This window comes from Natator depressus, chromosome 5 (assembly GCF_965152275.1).
Source record: "Natator depressus isolate rNatDep1 chromosome 5, rNatDep2.hap1, whole genome shotgun sequence".
Lineage (NCBI taxonomy): Eukaryota > Metazoa > Chordata > Testudines > Cheloniidae > Natator > Natator depressus.
The window spans coordinates 122,492,143-122,506,666 of record NC_134238.1 but is presented as its reverse complement, the minus strand read 5'-3'; the positions used below and the strand labels follow the sequence as shown (position 1 = coordinate 122,506,666).

General features: G+C 47.6%; 1 protein-coding gene across 1 annotated transcript in view; it reads left to right on the top strand.

Moving 5' to 3' along the window:
- Positions 1–6,781: 6,781 nt before the first annotated feature.
- The window catches only part of SHB (SH2 domain containing adaptor protein B), a 144,789-nt gene continuing 137,046 nt past the window's right edge, over positions 6,782–14,524 (top strand). The window contains exon 1 of the mRNA XM_074953556.1: positions 6,782–7,324. Coding sequence (XP_074809657.1) covers positions 6,782–7,324 — 543 coding nt within the window. The remainder of the gene's footprint in view (positions 7,325–14,524) is intronic.

The following is a 14,524-nucleotide window of genomic DNA, read 5'->3' as shown; positions in this document are numbered from 1 at the left end:
GAAATGAGGTAACTAAGGAGTGGGAGTTGAAGTCCTATGAGGGATTAAAACTGATTTAAACTGGTTAAGAGATTGGAAGCAAAGGGAAGGACTAAATGGCCAATTCTGAGCCTGGAAAGAGGTTTATAATGAGATGCCTGTGGGATCAGTACTAGGATTGCTGATGTTCAGTAATAATTACCTGGAAGACAGGATGAAGAGAGAGCCAGCAAAATATGCTGATGACAGAAAATTATTTAGGTTAGTTAAAACTAGGGAAGATTTTGAGGATCTCTCCAGAGGATCTAAGAAAACTAGGTAAGCAGGCGACACTGACAAAAGAAATTCACACACACAACATAATATATAAAGGAAAGACAATTTGAACTAGATCAATGCCACAGGGTTTAGAATGAATAGTAACTTCTCAAGAAAAGATCTTGGCAACAGCACCAGCAGCTCAGCGAAGGCATCTGCTTAATGTGAAGTGCAGTAAACCCTGCAAACAAGGGGCTAGGTGAATAAGGAACAAAGCTACGTTAAGAAAAGGACAGAGAATTGGACAATGTGATAACCCCATTACACATCCTGTAACTGGCTAGGAGCAGGCAGAGCCAGGCAGAGCTCCAGGTCCAGCTGGGGGACTGGTGTGTTTGATGGTTGGCCAGCAGAGCTCTCTGGGGCAGAGGACGTCCCAGTTTGCAGAACAGCGCAAGGAAGTAGGAGGTGTACATTGTGCCTGACTGCCTTGCACCCCCTGTCCAGACTGTGGATAGCAGCGCAGAGAGGAGAGCAGCCTCCATGGAGGAGCTCTGTCCCCCACTCGTGCCCTTAGGTGCAGGATGGGATGGGAGTGGGGGAGCCTAGTGGTGCCAGTGTGGTGGGGGGGAGTCCGCTCTACCAGGCGTGTGCTCACACAGAGCAGGGGAAACCCCAGAGGCAGAGCATGACTCAGAGCCGCTCTGCCTTTTGGCCTGCTCTTGGGGCAAGGCAGTGCCATGCTGCCCAAGCTTGGGTACAGCCAAGGCTGAGACCTGTTTGGGCACTTGGGGCTTGTTTTTTACAAGACACCTGAAGGTTCAGACAGGCATCAAGTGAACAGTCCAAAAGCGCCTAGGTTCTGAGCTCCTACTGACTTCAGTGAGAATTAGGTGCCTTGAAAATCCTACCGGCTGCCAGCCTGCCCCTTCAGGCACCTAGATACCTTTAGAAATCTGATCCTTGCTGTTCAGGCCAATACAGCTACAATAGACCAACACCTCAGAAAGGTGGCAAACCTGACTAGCAGCACTCGATGGCGGGGCAGCGGCCGATGTGAGAGGAGAAAGAGGTTTACATACAAAGCAGAGTGTGAAGACACCTGTGCACCTTTCCCCATACTAGGAGAACGCAGAAGGATGCCGAATGGATACCAGAAATGACTTTTTTTTTTTTTTTACACAAGGTACAATTGGCGGCGTGGGATGCCACCTGGGTGCTTAGTGATTCGCATTGCTAGCGATAACACCTGCAGTCACACACAGAAAACCGACTGTCACAAACTGGTGACTACCTGGGATCAGAAAATGATTTCAGACGCCACCATAGGATGAAACTAAGGGCATTTGGATATTATACACCTCCCTCTGCAGTACTTGGCATTAGCCACTCTTAGAGTGGGGATCAGAAAAGGTAGAACATTTGTCTATGGCAGTTCTTAATATGCAGAATGTATACGATCCTTTGCTCAGCCTGCCCAGGGCCATATTAACCAACAGGTCTGTCCTCCTCCCAGCCCCCAGTCTGATACAATAGACCAACTCCAGGTTTGGAAATGAGGGCATCCCTGCCTATCAATCCATAGCATTGTCTCCATGGAATATCATCTACTCTTTTTCTTATTATCTTAATTATAAATGCCATTAAAATTTATTGCAAGACTTATTAAGCATGCAAACCAGAACTACAAGAGGAAACAATGTCCCACAAACTCAAAAGAAGATGCTATGTAACTTTTCTATTTAATTAAATTTAATGATATAATTACTTGTGCATACTCTTAGTCAGCACAACCCAACAAGTAGTCAAGTGTGTTAAGAAACACATCAATTGCCAGCTATTATCTGTCCTTAGTGCAGATAAAATATTTTTTGCATCATGTATTATCTAAGTTTTAACAAGTTGCAAACCCTGTCCTAATATGACTGACTATTGCAGAAGGTGTGCAGAGACCTTGCTTTTCAGGTCGTTGCGTTATAGGAGGAGAAGATTGTTCACTATTTCCCAACCCATTTTTAAAGAGTCATTCATTACTTCTGCCACTGTGCATTCACAAGAGTCAAGGATTTTTTCCTAGGGTTATATAAAAATCCCCAAACGGTCCCCAGCCCCTCCCAATCGACCACCAAGCTTTAGCTACAGCCAAACCATTGACCCTTGAAATTACTAACTGTGTGGATTAAATGAATCTTTGGAAAACACCTCTAATGCTATCAGCTGTGATATGCTGGCGGGATCAAGGCTGCCAAGCCTCCAGCATCTCCCGTGAAACTCGTGGCAACCCTGTTACTCAGCTCACAGGCCTGTGGGCACAAAACATAGTCCCCCACCCCCTCTGCCTCACCTCCCCCAGCTGGCAACAGGCCAATGTGGAGGTGGAAGGCTGAGAATGGGGCAGGTTCTGAGAAGGAACAGACTGGAGCCAAGGCTGAACACGGGAGCTATTAGAACAGTGAAGTCCCCAGGGCTTTGGAAGAAGCTAAACTCTCCTGTTCTAGGGCATAAACAAACCTCTGGCTATGGGAGTGAGGAGAAGACTCTCCCTGGGGGAAGGTTATCTCATAGCTGCTGCTGCTGGTGCTGGGAGCCTTGCACCTTCCTTTAAAGCATCTGTCCCTGGCCATTCTTGAGACAGGAACCTGGACTACATGGACCCCAGGGCTGATCCACTTTGGCAATTGCATTGCTCCTCAGAAGGTTATCTTGAGATTGGAGACAGTGGAGGCTGCTAGCATGCATAAGGGGGCAGAATCTTGATCTGTATTTGGCAGACAATGCAGAGACTCCAGGATGGATATAACCTGGCTACAGTTGCTCAAACCAGAAATGCAAGCATTCCACTTCGTGCTACCTAGATGACAAGAGATGAAGGAACACCAGAGGAAGTTGTCTTGGGAAGGAATGATAATTGAACCCTATGGTCACAAGGGAGAGGCTGTGCTCTGATGAGGTCATTGCAACATAAAGAAGGATTCAGCTTGTGCCAGTTGCACAACCGAAAAAAACCCAAAAAACAAAACAAAAACCACCTTTCCTACCACGTCCTATCCATAATTTTCCAGAGAAAAGGTGTGACCAAAAGCCAGGCCAAGTTTATCTGTACAGGCAGCAGACTTCATACAAAAAGATAACACATCTGTAATTAACTTTTAAAGGAAAACATGGTTCCAGATGGAAGAGCACAAGAAGGGATGACAGTTACAGTCTGCGTTTCACTGTGGTCGGGTGGTAGTGACCTCAGGATATAAATTAAGTACCAACTTGTGCATCACAGAAGACCCCCCAAAGCATGTGCATACAATGGACGTATAGATACGGCTTTCCCCCCTTTTCTGAACAGAGATTAAAAATCACAGTGCACACAGTGATTAGCTCTTGGCATCTTTATCACTTGCTGAGCTTTAATGAAGTAGTTGAGTATCAGTTGTTCTTTCAGCCCAACTTTGCCCTTGATGAGTTTCCTAGGCTCTTCATCTCTCTGTAGTTATTATTTGTACCACATTAGCACCCTAAGCCCCAACCAGGACTGGGACTCCAGGTGGCAAGGGTTGTACCAACACAAAATAAGACAACTCCTGTCCCAAAGAGCTTACTGATGAAAATATCATCCAGCTATTAACGTTCAGGGATTTAAAATGAAAACAATAAGAGCAATAATCAGCAGGGATATAAAACCTTCCTGGTCATATTTTAACTGATCTGAATAGAAGCGTTTTCTCTTAGAAAAGGTGACCTGCAGAGGGAGACAAAAAAGATGGACTGTATTGTTTGTGTGTCTATAGGATGGAAAGATGCCCAAAAGTTTGGGCAGGGGGGAGGGTTAAGTCTGCTTTTTTTAACATTAGAAATATCAGTTTTGGGGTGAAATCCTGGCCCCACTGAAGTCAATGGGCATTTTGTCATTGATTTCAACAGGGCAGAGCTTCACACATCAAGTCTAGCCTTTCCTGGTTCATTGCAGAGCTCTTCCTAAGGGACCCACAGATGTGAATTGGGAGTGCTCTCAGTCCTTAATGGAAGGGAGGATGTTGATTCCTTCATTGCCAGATAATTCTAACCAACCTGCTGCAGGGGTGAACAAAAACACCATGACTCTTCATGTCCTTCCTCTGAGATCAAACCGAGAGAGTCACTATAGGCTATTGTCTCTCCACCTCTGCGTCTCCCACCTCTGCAGTCCTACAGAGCTCACTCCTTTCCTCTATTCAGTGAGAGTGATATATATATATATATATATATATATATATATATATATATATAGTTGGGAGAAATGGGGAGACCATACAGACTGCTGCCAGCAATATGCCAATGACACCCAGATGCACATCTCCTTTCCATCACACATAAGTAATGGCATCTCCCAGCTTTCTCCCTGCCTACCCTAAATCAGCACCTGGCTGAAGAACTGCTAGTAAGACTGAGGTGAGACTGGCAGGAAGCACTCTGAAGAACTGGCCTCCTATAGAACCACAACCTTCCCTAGTGGGGGCCTGTCCTCTCAGAAACCAGGGGGACCTTTCGGGCTCCTCAGTGCTGCTGGGGTCCCAAACAGCAATGACAGCCACACCTGCCCAGTCCCAAATGCCAGAGACCAAAGACTGCTCACCCTCCTCACAGGGAAAGCTGCAACCGCGTTGATTCACACAAATCTCCCCTCCACGTCTGAGTTATTGCGGTTGTTATCTATAAATGAAGCCACATGCCCTGAAAAAACTTCAACTGATACAAAACACAATATCCTGTCTGCTTAGCAACACAGGTCACCACGAACACAACACCCCAGTGCTCTGCACTGGCTCCCTACTGTAATAGGTTCAAGGTGGCTCTCCCAAAGGCAAAGCCCTCCGTGCAACAGGCCTTTTGGGCCTGTGTGGTTGCCTCTCCTCCAGTGACCTTAAAGATTTTAGGGACTGTCTCCAAATCCTCCTCCACACCAACAGGGTGTTGCAAACACATTCTGTTGACATTCTCTGCCATTTCTTGCTGAGGACGGATCTTTACAAAGCAGCAGACGGCTGGGGACACAGTTAAAAGACATCCCTAGAAATATGCTTCCCAAAGACAAACTCTCATTTTAAAACAAATCTACAATCAGTTCAATTCTTACAGGGCCTGAAAGGAACAGAACTAACTGGCTCTGCCAAGACAGTGCCCGCAGAGCCAAATGTGCCATCTGCTCCCGCCCAGTGGCCAGCCTGAACACTGCATTGCTTAAGCTACATGTGTCAGTCTCAGAGTAATACAACCACAGGCTAGAGGGAGGGAAGAGGCTCATCCGTCCACCCGGCTAGAGCAAGCTTTCTCCCCACAGCACACTTTGAAGAACCTTTCCCAGTCTTGCTTTAAACGTCCCAACGTAACGTGGCTTCTTACTGTTTCCCTTAGGAGATCTATTCCATAGAGCTCACTGCTCTCTCCTCCTAGTTTTCATCATTTTGCTTCAGCCCATGTTTGGTGCCCAAATTGTTTACTTGTGTCTGAGTTTGGCCTGCGAGTGCATTGAGGGCAGGGTCGCTGTCTGCCTTTATGTTTGGCACAGTTTGGCACAATCAGAGCTCAATTACATAAAAAGCTCTCCATGGCACTGTCTTTATTTCACCGGGAGCGGATTCCCCGGGTCCTTCTCCGCACACTCCCCGGGAGGAGAGGCCCGTGAGAGTCCGGGGCGTGTAGGAAAGTGAGTCTCCTGCCGCCTGGGTGACCTTAGCCCTACAGACCAGCCCGAATTGTAACGAAAGCGCCGAGCACGTGTAAGCGGGACACGCGTTCAATGGTGCGTGTCGGAGGCGCTGGGACACGTGTTGAAGCAGGGAGCCCTCCCTGCGGCAGCCGGGCGCATTGTCCATGGGCTCGGCGGGGTGCGCTGCGGCTGGGGTAGATCAGAGCCGTCACAGCCTTTCTCCAGCGGGAAGCACCAGGACCCGTCCCGCCACCGGGGCGCCCAGGCTCGGCGAGCGGAGCCCGGGAGCCGGTGAGGGCTGGGGGAGAGCCGGCGCCGGCGCCGCGGGGAGGCTGAGCGGCAGGAGCGCAGCGCGCTCGGCGAGTGGCTGGGGCAGGAGGCGCAGCTAGTCCCCGGGCCGAGCCAGGGCCGGGGCACGGAGCAAGTTCCCCGCCTCCCCGGCACCTGGGCCGGCCCCTCCCCCGGCCCGGGATAGGCAGGGGCCCCCTTGCCGGGGGCGGGGGAGTCTCCGAACAGCCGCGTCCCCGCCTTCCCGGTGCGTGCTGAGGTCAGGCCGGGCGGGGAGCGCGGCGCAGCAGAGCCGGGCTGGGGCGGCTGGCAGTGGGGCAGCAGCCGGAGCGGAGCAGGAGGTTCGCTCGCTCGCTCGCTGCCCGGAGCGGGAGCCGGGGAAGCGGCGCGGCGGTGCCCGCGGGGAGCCCCCGGCGCCGGGAAAGTTGCGCGCGGGGCAGGAGGCGGCCCCCATGGCGGGGCAGGGGCTGCCGCGGGCCGGGAGCGGCGGTGGGCAGCACCCCTGAGCGCCGGGCAGCGCCCCGGCCCGGCCCCCCGTGCGCCCTCCCCATGGGCGCTGCGCCCTAGCGCCGGACCATGGCCAAGTGGCTGACCAAGTACTTCAGCCTGGGCAACAACAAGGCCAAGAGCCCCCCGCAGCCGCCGCGGCCCGACTACCGGGACCGGCGCCCCGGGGCCGAGCTGCTGGCCGCGCACCGCCACACCTCGCCCCGCCTGGCGCCCCGCCACCTGTGCGACGACCCCGGCGAGCTGCTGCGCGCCTACCGCGCCCAGAAGGAGCGCGACTTCGAGGACCCCTACAGCGGGCCCGGCTCGTCCCTGCGCAAGCTGCGCGCCCTGTGCCGCCCGGAGCCCTGCGCGCCCGAGGAGCCGGCCGCCAAGCCCCCCTCGGCCGCCGGCTCGCCGCACCTCTTCCGCAGCCAGAGCGAGCGCCGGCCGCCCACCCCGCCCGACGGCCGCTACCTCTCCCCCAAGCACCGGCTCATCAAGATCGACAGCGGCTGCGAGGGCGGCACCGCCGCGGCCATCACCTGGAGCCCGCCCGGCGGCGCCGGCAAGAAGGGGGGCAAGTGCCCGGAGCCGCCGGAGAGCAGCGCGCCCTCCGCCAAGCCGGAGAAGGTGAGCGAGCCGCTGGGCGTGGGCAGGGAGTTAGCAGCCCAGGGCGGGCGGGACAGCGCCTAAGGGACCGGGCGGCCTGCGGACGTGCTGGGTCTTGGGGCAGAAAGGCCAGCGGTCTCCGAAGCCCGAGGCTTGGCAGGGCTGGGACCCGCGCCGGTGCTGTGCAGTGTGCAGCGGGCACCCAGCTGCCCTGTCTGCGGGAGCCGGAGTGACACCGGTTCTGCACACACCTGCCGGGAATCTTGGAGACGCAGGGTGCGAAGTGCTTGAGGGGAGACCAGCTAGGGGGGCAGGTAGTCACCCTCTACCGCTAGGCTCCGACTTGGTGCGTGTAGAGGGTGACTCAACTGCTTTCTCTGACCAAATCAAAGAACAAGGTCTGATGCCATCATGTGTCAGACGGGGGGAAGGAAAAGAGAAAGGAGAGGTGTCCAGGTCAGTAAAGGGGGAGAGGTTTTTAATCTCAGCATTGCAGGAAATAAGATTTGGAAAAGAGAAAAAGAACTGTGGGTCAGGCACTCCAATAACCAGAGTAGTCAAAGGAGTGTAACACCAGCGACTTGGTGCTGGCACTCGGAGCTGGCAGGTGTTAGCCAGGTTGCTAGGAATGCTGAGGGTACATCCCCACCTGTTCTGTTACTGTCTGTGATTTTATGTCACCAATGCATCAAACATCAGAAAGCTAGTGAAGTTTTTTACAGGTTTGGCTGTGACCTACTTTTCCTGATATTCAATCCATCTCATTATTTTGTCTTCAGATATGAAAAGTGATTTATGTGCTAGAAGCAGGAGATTTCTTGAGTTCACTCATTTGCATTTTCCCTGAAGATGCTCTCTGGAAGTAATTTTGTGATTTAAGTTATGGGTGCTGACAACGTAACTTTTTGGCATCTGTTCATAGGGAAAGCAGTGTACATCACCTGCTTCCTTCTGCATGTATTGCTGATCTTTCTGTAGGCAGTCGTACTGAACAAATTACAAAAGTTGATTTTAAGAGTAAGGCAAATGGTAGTGAGATTGCTTTTGAGATTGTTTGTTTATTTAAGGGAAACTTGTGCCCAGTGTTTGGAGAGGCTTTTTAAAAATATACATTCTCTTCCATACAACTGAATTATTTCGCTGGTCACTACTGACTTCTGACGTGGGTGCTAGAATATAAGAATACCTGACCAAGATGTGATTCAGCACATGAGGTTCGCTCCATATGTCTGTCACTGACTGCGATGAACTTTATGGAAGGGCTGCTTTTAGTCACTTATGTCGAAATGTAAATAGACACTCTATGGTGATGAGCACCATAGAAGTGCCAGTAAATGAAGGGGAGGGGAAGTTCAGTGGCAAAGGTGAAGCAGAGATTAAGGTTGAGTAAAGTCCCATTGATTACGCCATATCTATTGGTGGTTTGTGCAAGAGACGGCACAATACTGAAACAGACTTCAGTGCTTGAGGCTCAACTGTAAATAGTTTGCTTTCTTCTCACAGCAGTGGTTCCCAAACTTTGACAACCTCTGAACTCCTTTCACTAAAATGTCAAGTCTCGTGAACCCCCTCCTAAAAATGAATATTTCCAGGGATTTTCTCTTTTACCTGTGTATAAATGATAAAAGCAGTGATCTTGGAAATATAAAATTTGTTTTTGACATGCTTATTACACACTATTTATTATTTATCATTACAGTATTTTTATTACATTGTGAAAATGGCAACACTCTTCCAAGATCTCACTTTCGTAGTTTGTATCATTTTGAGTTAAGCCTGTTTATAAGACAAGGCTCCTATGTTTCATCAAGGAGTATCAGGTGTAAAACAGCATCAAGGTATTTAAGAAGCCAACTCAATGAGTTCCTCCCACACAGGCATTCAGGTCTTGAGCAGTCCAGGCAAACACCGCACGTTACAACAAAGCTTAAACTTGTTCTTCATAATAATTTTAAAAATAATAATAGCTGCCTATTTAATTTTAAAAACAGCAAAACATATCCACTTCCCTTTCCATTTCTTATAAGGAGTCTTGAAGTTTAAATCTCCTCAGTGTGATAGGCTTGCTTTGATCTGCTTAGCTCTTGGCAGTCCAGGGGCTCCGGGCTGCCCGTCCCTAGGGAAAGCTCTGTCCATCATTAGGGAATTTTTTCCCCGAGAACCCCATGTAACATTTCACGAACCCCAGTTTTGGACCCACTGCTCTACAGGTATGTACCAAGCACTGCAAACACTAGACCATCTATGGAGAAATCATGGTGGCCTTTGTACAGGGAAGTAGTATAAATCATTTAAAAGTGAAGCAGGTATTCCTGCTTTTATTATCCTGATAACCACAGTCTAGTTTTCCCTTAGCGCAGTAGTGACTAGTTTTTTAATTCAACGGTAGCATACTCTGGAGCGTACAGGAGAGATTAATGTAACAGTAGGTTCATATAATCTAAATATTTGCTGGATATTATCAATTTAAATTGGGTAAGTGTGTGCATGTTTAGGCATATGACCTGGTTGAATTGAATAGTAACACATTTCCATGATGATTTAAATGAATAAATGATATTCTGTCCTAACCTAATTCCAAATAAATCAAGTTGTCAGGATAAAATAAGATTAAAACTCCAAGATATTTATTGTATTGTCAGTCAGTCATATGTAGTCACTGACTGGAAACACTTCTTTTCAAGGAAGTGAGTGATTTAAAGTTATTAATTCTTATTTCACTTCTCCATAGGCCGCATGGCTTGAGATCTGTATTTGAAAGTGGCATGCCCCAGGCATCTCCTCCTCTGGGGCATGTATATTCAGAAAGTACCTGCCTAGTAGGGCATATGCAATGCATAATAGTTGCTCATTGGGCATGAATTTCTAAAAATCACATGACTGTCACAAGCAAAATCATTGTACTCAATTTTAAACCCTATTGGAGCAATTTTTTTTTTTTTTTAAAAATAGCAGCTTCTAAATCTGCAGCAATGGCAGCCTGTTAGAAAACATGTACAGTATTTACCCATTAGATTGGAACAACTCAGGGAACTGCTCTTTTCAGGTCTCTACTTGTTTTGAGGCTACATGCTTTGTTAAACAAAACAAAAACCCAACCATCATTGGTTAAAAATAGTTTGGATAAGCAGTTGAAGGCTCTTAAAGTAGCATAATGCCAAAAGTGACTTGATTGTTGGATGGACTCTTCCCAAATCTCCGTTATCACTTTTCTGCTTTATATAAGTGTGTGAGAGAGAGACAGAGAACACAAACTCTACTTAGCATTTTGAAAAACAAAATTGGAACCAGACCATGGCTGTAGTGTGAAAGCCATATATACTTGACTATTTTTGCCTGAGCTAGTGTTGGTCTTTTTTCCTGCTGTGATGGCTCATCTCAGTCATGAACAGTAATGTACCTGGTCTCACGGGGGGGAGAAAAGTGCCAGATATAAGTTGTCCGACTTCCTCTGACTCTAAGAGTGTGCTCAGATGGTATATACACATACATGGTACCAGGCGAATATTCCACATAATAGGATTTGGAGGTTATTACTGACTTTTCAGTGTTCCAAGAAATCCAGCTATAGACTGTGGACTCAACCCAAACAATGAAGCTTTCCTGTTTGGTAACATCAGACGATATTTCTGTTAACTTTCGTGGGAGGCGTTAATTTCCTGAACACTGACTTTCTCAGCTATAGAACAAAGAGGAACTACATAACTTTCCAGCTGAATTATTTGCTTCCCCTCAGTTGTGGAAATGAGAAAACTCTGGCTTTTCCATTACTCTGACAAGCAGTGGAAGGGCCTGGAAAGTTGGCCCAAAGGACAGGGAGTCACTCTTTCTATGAAATACTCTTTAGAATCTTAAGTTCAGCACAAGATTCTCACAGGTATTGGTTGACTTTTTACTAATATTTATGTTTCAGTGTCTAAAGATCCCAGTCGGTGCTGGGGCTCCATGGGTGACAATGTGATCTACTCAGTGAGATCTAAGCGCTACTGTAATACAAATAATTTGCTAAGCACTAAAGTACAAGCACTCAGGAGACATGATTCTCTGCCCCAACAAACTTGCAATATTCCCAGATAACCAAGAAAAAGCGGCATTCTGCATAGCTCCAACCGAACATATGGCTTTACTTTACGCTTTTTGCTTTAACAGTAACACAAAGTGTCATAAATCTGCTCATGTGTTAAACTGTCTCATACATTAGACGTCAGTAATTGAGCTGTGCAGGGGTATAGAACAGAGCTTTAAAATGAATGTAAACGCACCCCAGGAACCCAGTGCCATTGTGGAGTCCTGGCCCTGACAGCATGTGGCAAAGCTTACTGTGTGATGGCCTGTTCGTGAGCCTTATGAAATATGTTTAAACCAATGGAAAACCCGCTGATCTGGCCCAGAGCAACGGTGGGGCAAAAATGGAACCTAAATACTGTTGTCAGCTGGAGCCTCTTGTGCTGTGAAGTGCCTTGTTTGCTTCGTAACTGTTCAGTATCTGTCTTGCACTGCAGATGGAGAGGTACTTAGGAACCTAAGAAGGTTACTAGGCTGTGACTGTAACTTTTGGAAATGGTGGGTTTTTTCTTTTTGAACTTGAGACTCCTCCCCTACATAAAGCTCGTAAAAGCAAATCCATTAGATGCTGATGCAGTCAAAAAATTAGTTCCTGCAGGAATATCTGACATGATTTAGTTAACACAAAATCAAGCTGATCCCTCACTGGCTGTCAAAGTTGCATGCGCATGTTTGATGTTGTGACTGGCGACAGTCTGACTCAGAGGTATCTGAAGAGTCAAAGCTGGTGAATTTGGGGAAAGACAGTCTTACAAGGAAAAACATCATGGAAGTGAAACCGTGGGAATCAACTGTTAAAATATCTAGTAAATGCATTGTGGGGTATGCAAACCTGCGTGCTCCAGAGACTCTCACATCTAGTTACTTCTGTGGGAATTCCATCTGGGTATTTCAGGACAAAACTGGGCCCAAAGAGCTTAGTGTACGTGGTGGGCTTTTTTGCTCAAAGCGGTAGTTGCCATGGTACTTATTTCCTAGAACTCTTTGAGGTGGAATTGAGAGGGCCTGCTTCATCTCCATCTTGCACTTTGTGTATTCAGGTAGATGTGTGCAAAATGGGGATGAAGCATATCAGTAGCATCCTCCCCTAGTGGGAAATTGCACACACCGTTGCCTTCATCCTCTTCCACAGGTGTGAAGGACAGCGCAAGGTACCATGCAAGAGAGAATCGGGCCCAGAATGTCTGCTTCTATTTAAGGCGGGCTTTTGTTAAAAGCTTATGTTTGGTTGCATTAATTAAACTTTGAGTACAGATTGTTTAAAGCGACTAAGCCAAAAGCGCTCCTCTTCCTTTTAAAGGTCTGAGTGGTTTTCCTCCCTAAGATCATCTCAGGTTTCAGACTGTGGAAAAAGTGTTTGTTTTAATCACTGTTCTCGTTTCGTAACAAATAACTTCCTGCACAGTCTCCTCTGCGTTAGCCATGGAATGCAGTGACACATAGCAGGTGCAAGACTTGCTGCCAAAGAAGTGGGTGTATTTGATGGCATAATAAATACTCTTAGTCTGAGGGGGCAGAGCAGAAATGCAGGCGGGGCGCACAAACGCCACATGGCAGCTGCTGGGTGGCAGGGCTCTGTATCTGAATGCCAGAGCCTCGCTGGCACAGTTGGCTGCATTCTCTCCCAAGTTTTGAGGAAGGTATGTCTCTCTGTTCATTTGCACCCATGCTGCTTCATGTGGCCAACAACCTATTGCAGCATGAAGAAAAACGTTTTATTTCGTTCTAAAGAACACCGGACGCACAGGCTAAAAGTTATGTGCAAGATGGCTTTGTTGTTTTGACCAGGACAGTTTCATATATTTCAAGCAAGATGGGGATATTCTGTCTGAGCCTTTAATCTGGAATTAGTGATCCTAATATAACATTCCTGTTCAGAGTGGTGATATTTTTTTAATTGAGATTTCTTTGACACGTTCTTAAATATTTCCGGTTTCTTCCTTGCTGTGTAAAGTATCAATCTGTCTTTTGTGGACTCATTGCACGTAAGAAATTAAAACAACCAAAAATGGGTCTAATGTACATGGTGATGAAGTGGTGTAATTGATGCTAGCATTTAAACAGGCTTGAAAGTTGTAGGATTGCTGTGCACAAGAGGCATGTGGATTTTGAAGGACAAAATACGAGTATGTTCTTCTACAGTGCCTCTTATCTGAAGATCTGTAAGTACTTCACAGATGTTGAATTGTAACACTTGTTTGAGCATGTGTACACACACAGGTGTGATTATTCTAGTGGCAGGTCAAGTACAGCAACTGTCTAGCATTGGTCAGCAATCCTGCAACAGTCCAAGTGAGAAGTATCTCCACTTAGAATGGTAAGGGGCTATCGATAGGCAGAATGTAAGTATCTGCCGTGGACTTACCCTGGGAAGAAGTGCCATGCCATAGGATGATATGTGGAGGGGTTATACTATACATTCCTATTGACAGACTGCACGCTGGACCATCATGGAACCCCTGTTCAATGCTGACTCAGTAAAATGCCACCCATGAAATAACCGTCATCTAGCTAGTCCTCTGAGATCTCCCCTCCAAGCATTGGCCCACCCTGACTGCTTGGCTTGTGAGATCTGTTCAGATTACAGCCAGGACGGTAAGGTCGGTGGACAGTAGTCAGGGGAGGCTAGCAGGAAAGGAAGAGGAGAATTTGTAGGTTGGTATGCATCCGTTTTCCTTCAGCATTCCAGTATCCTCCGTTTTTCTCCGATTACGAAATACCATGTTGCAAGCACTCACTACTCACGGAAAGTTTCCAGTCAAATATCTTCAATATAGCCCTGCGCACATGAGCAAACTCTCTTCCATAAATAATTGAGGGTACTGGTAACCTGAGAATCAAATGAATTACTTGAGAAGTTAGAGTAATAAATGCCATGGATAGTGCATCTTCAGTGTCCCTGACCACCAGGCCTGTTAATTACTTCTAACTGCTTGTATTTGATGTCTTGTGACACTGATTTCCTTCCCCCGCCTTCCTTCCTTCCTTAATAATTGTAAGAATAGATTATTTCACATCATGCATCTTTTCCTCTTTCCGGTCCCTCATTCTGTCTGCACCTATTTTGTCTCAAGAAATGGTGACTTCCCCATCGGTGAGCATGACCTGAAAGCCAGTTGCTTGGCTCTTTTGATCAAGAGCTCTCGCGCTCTGGGT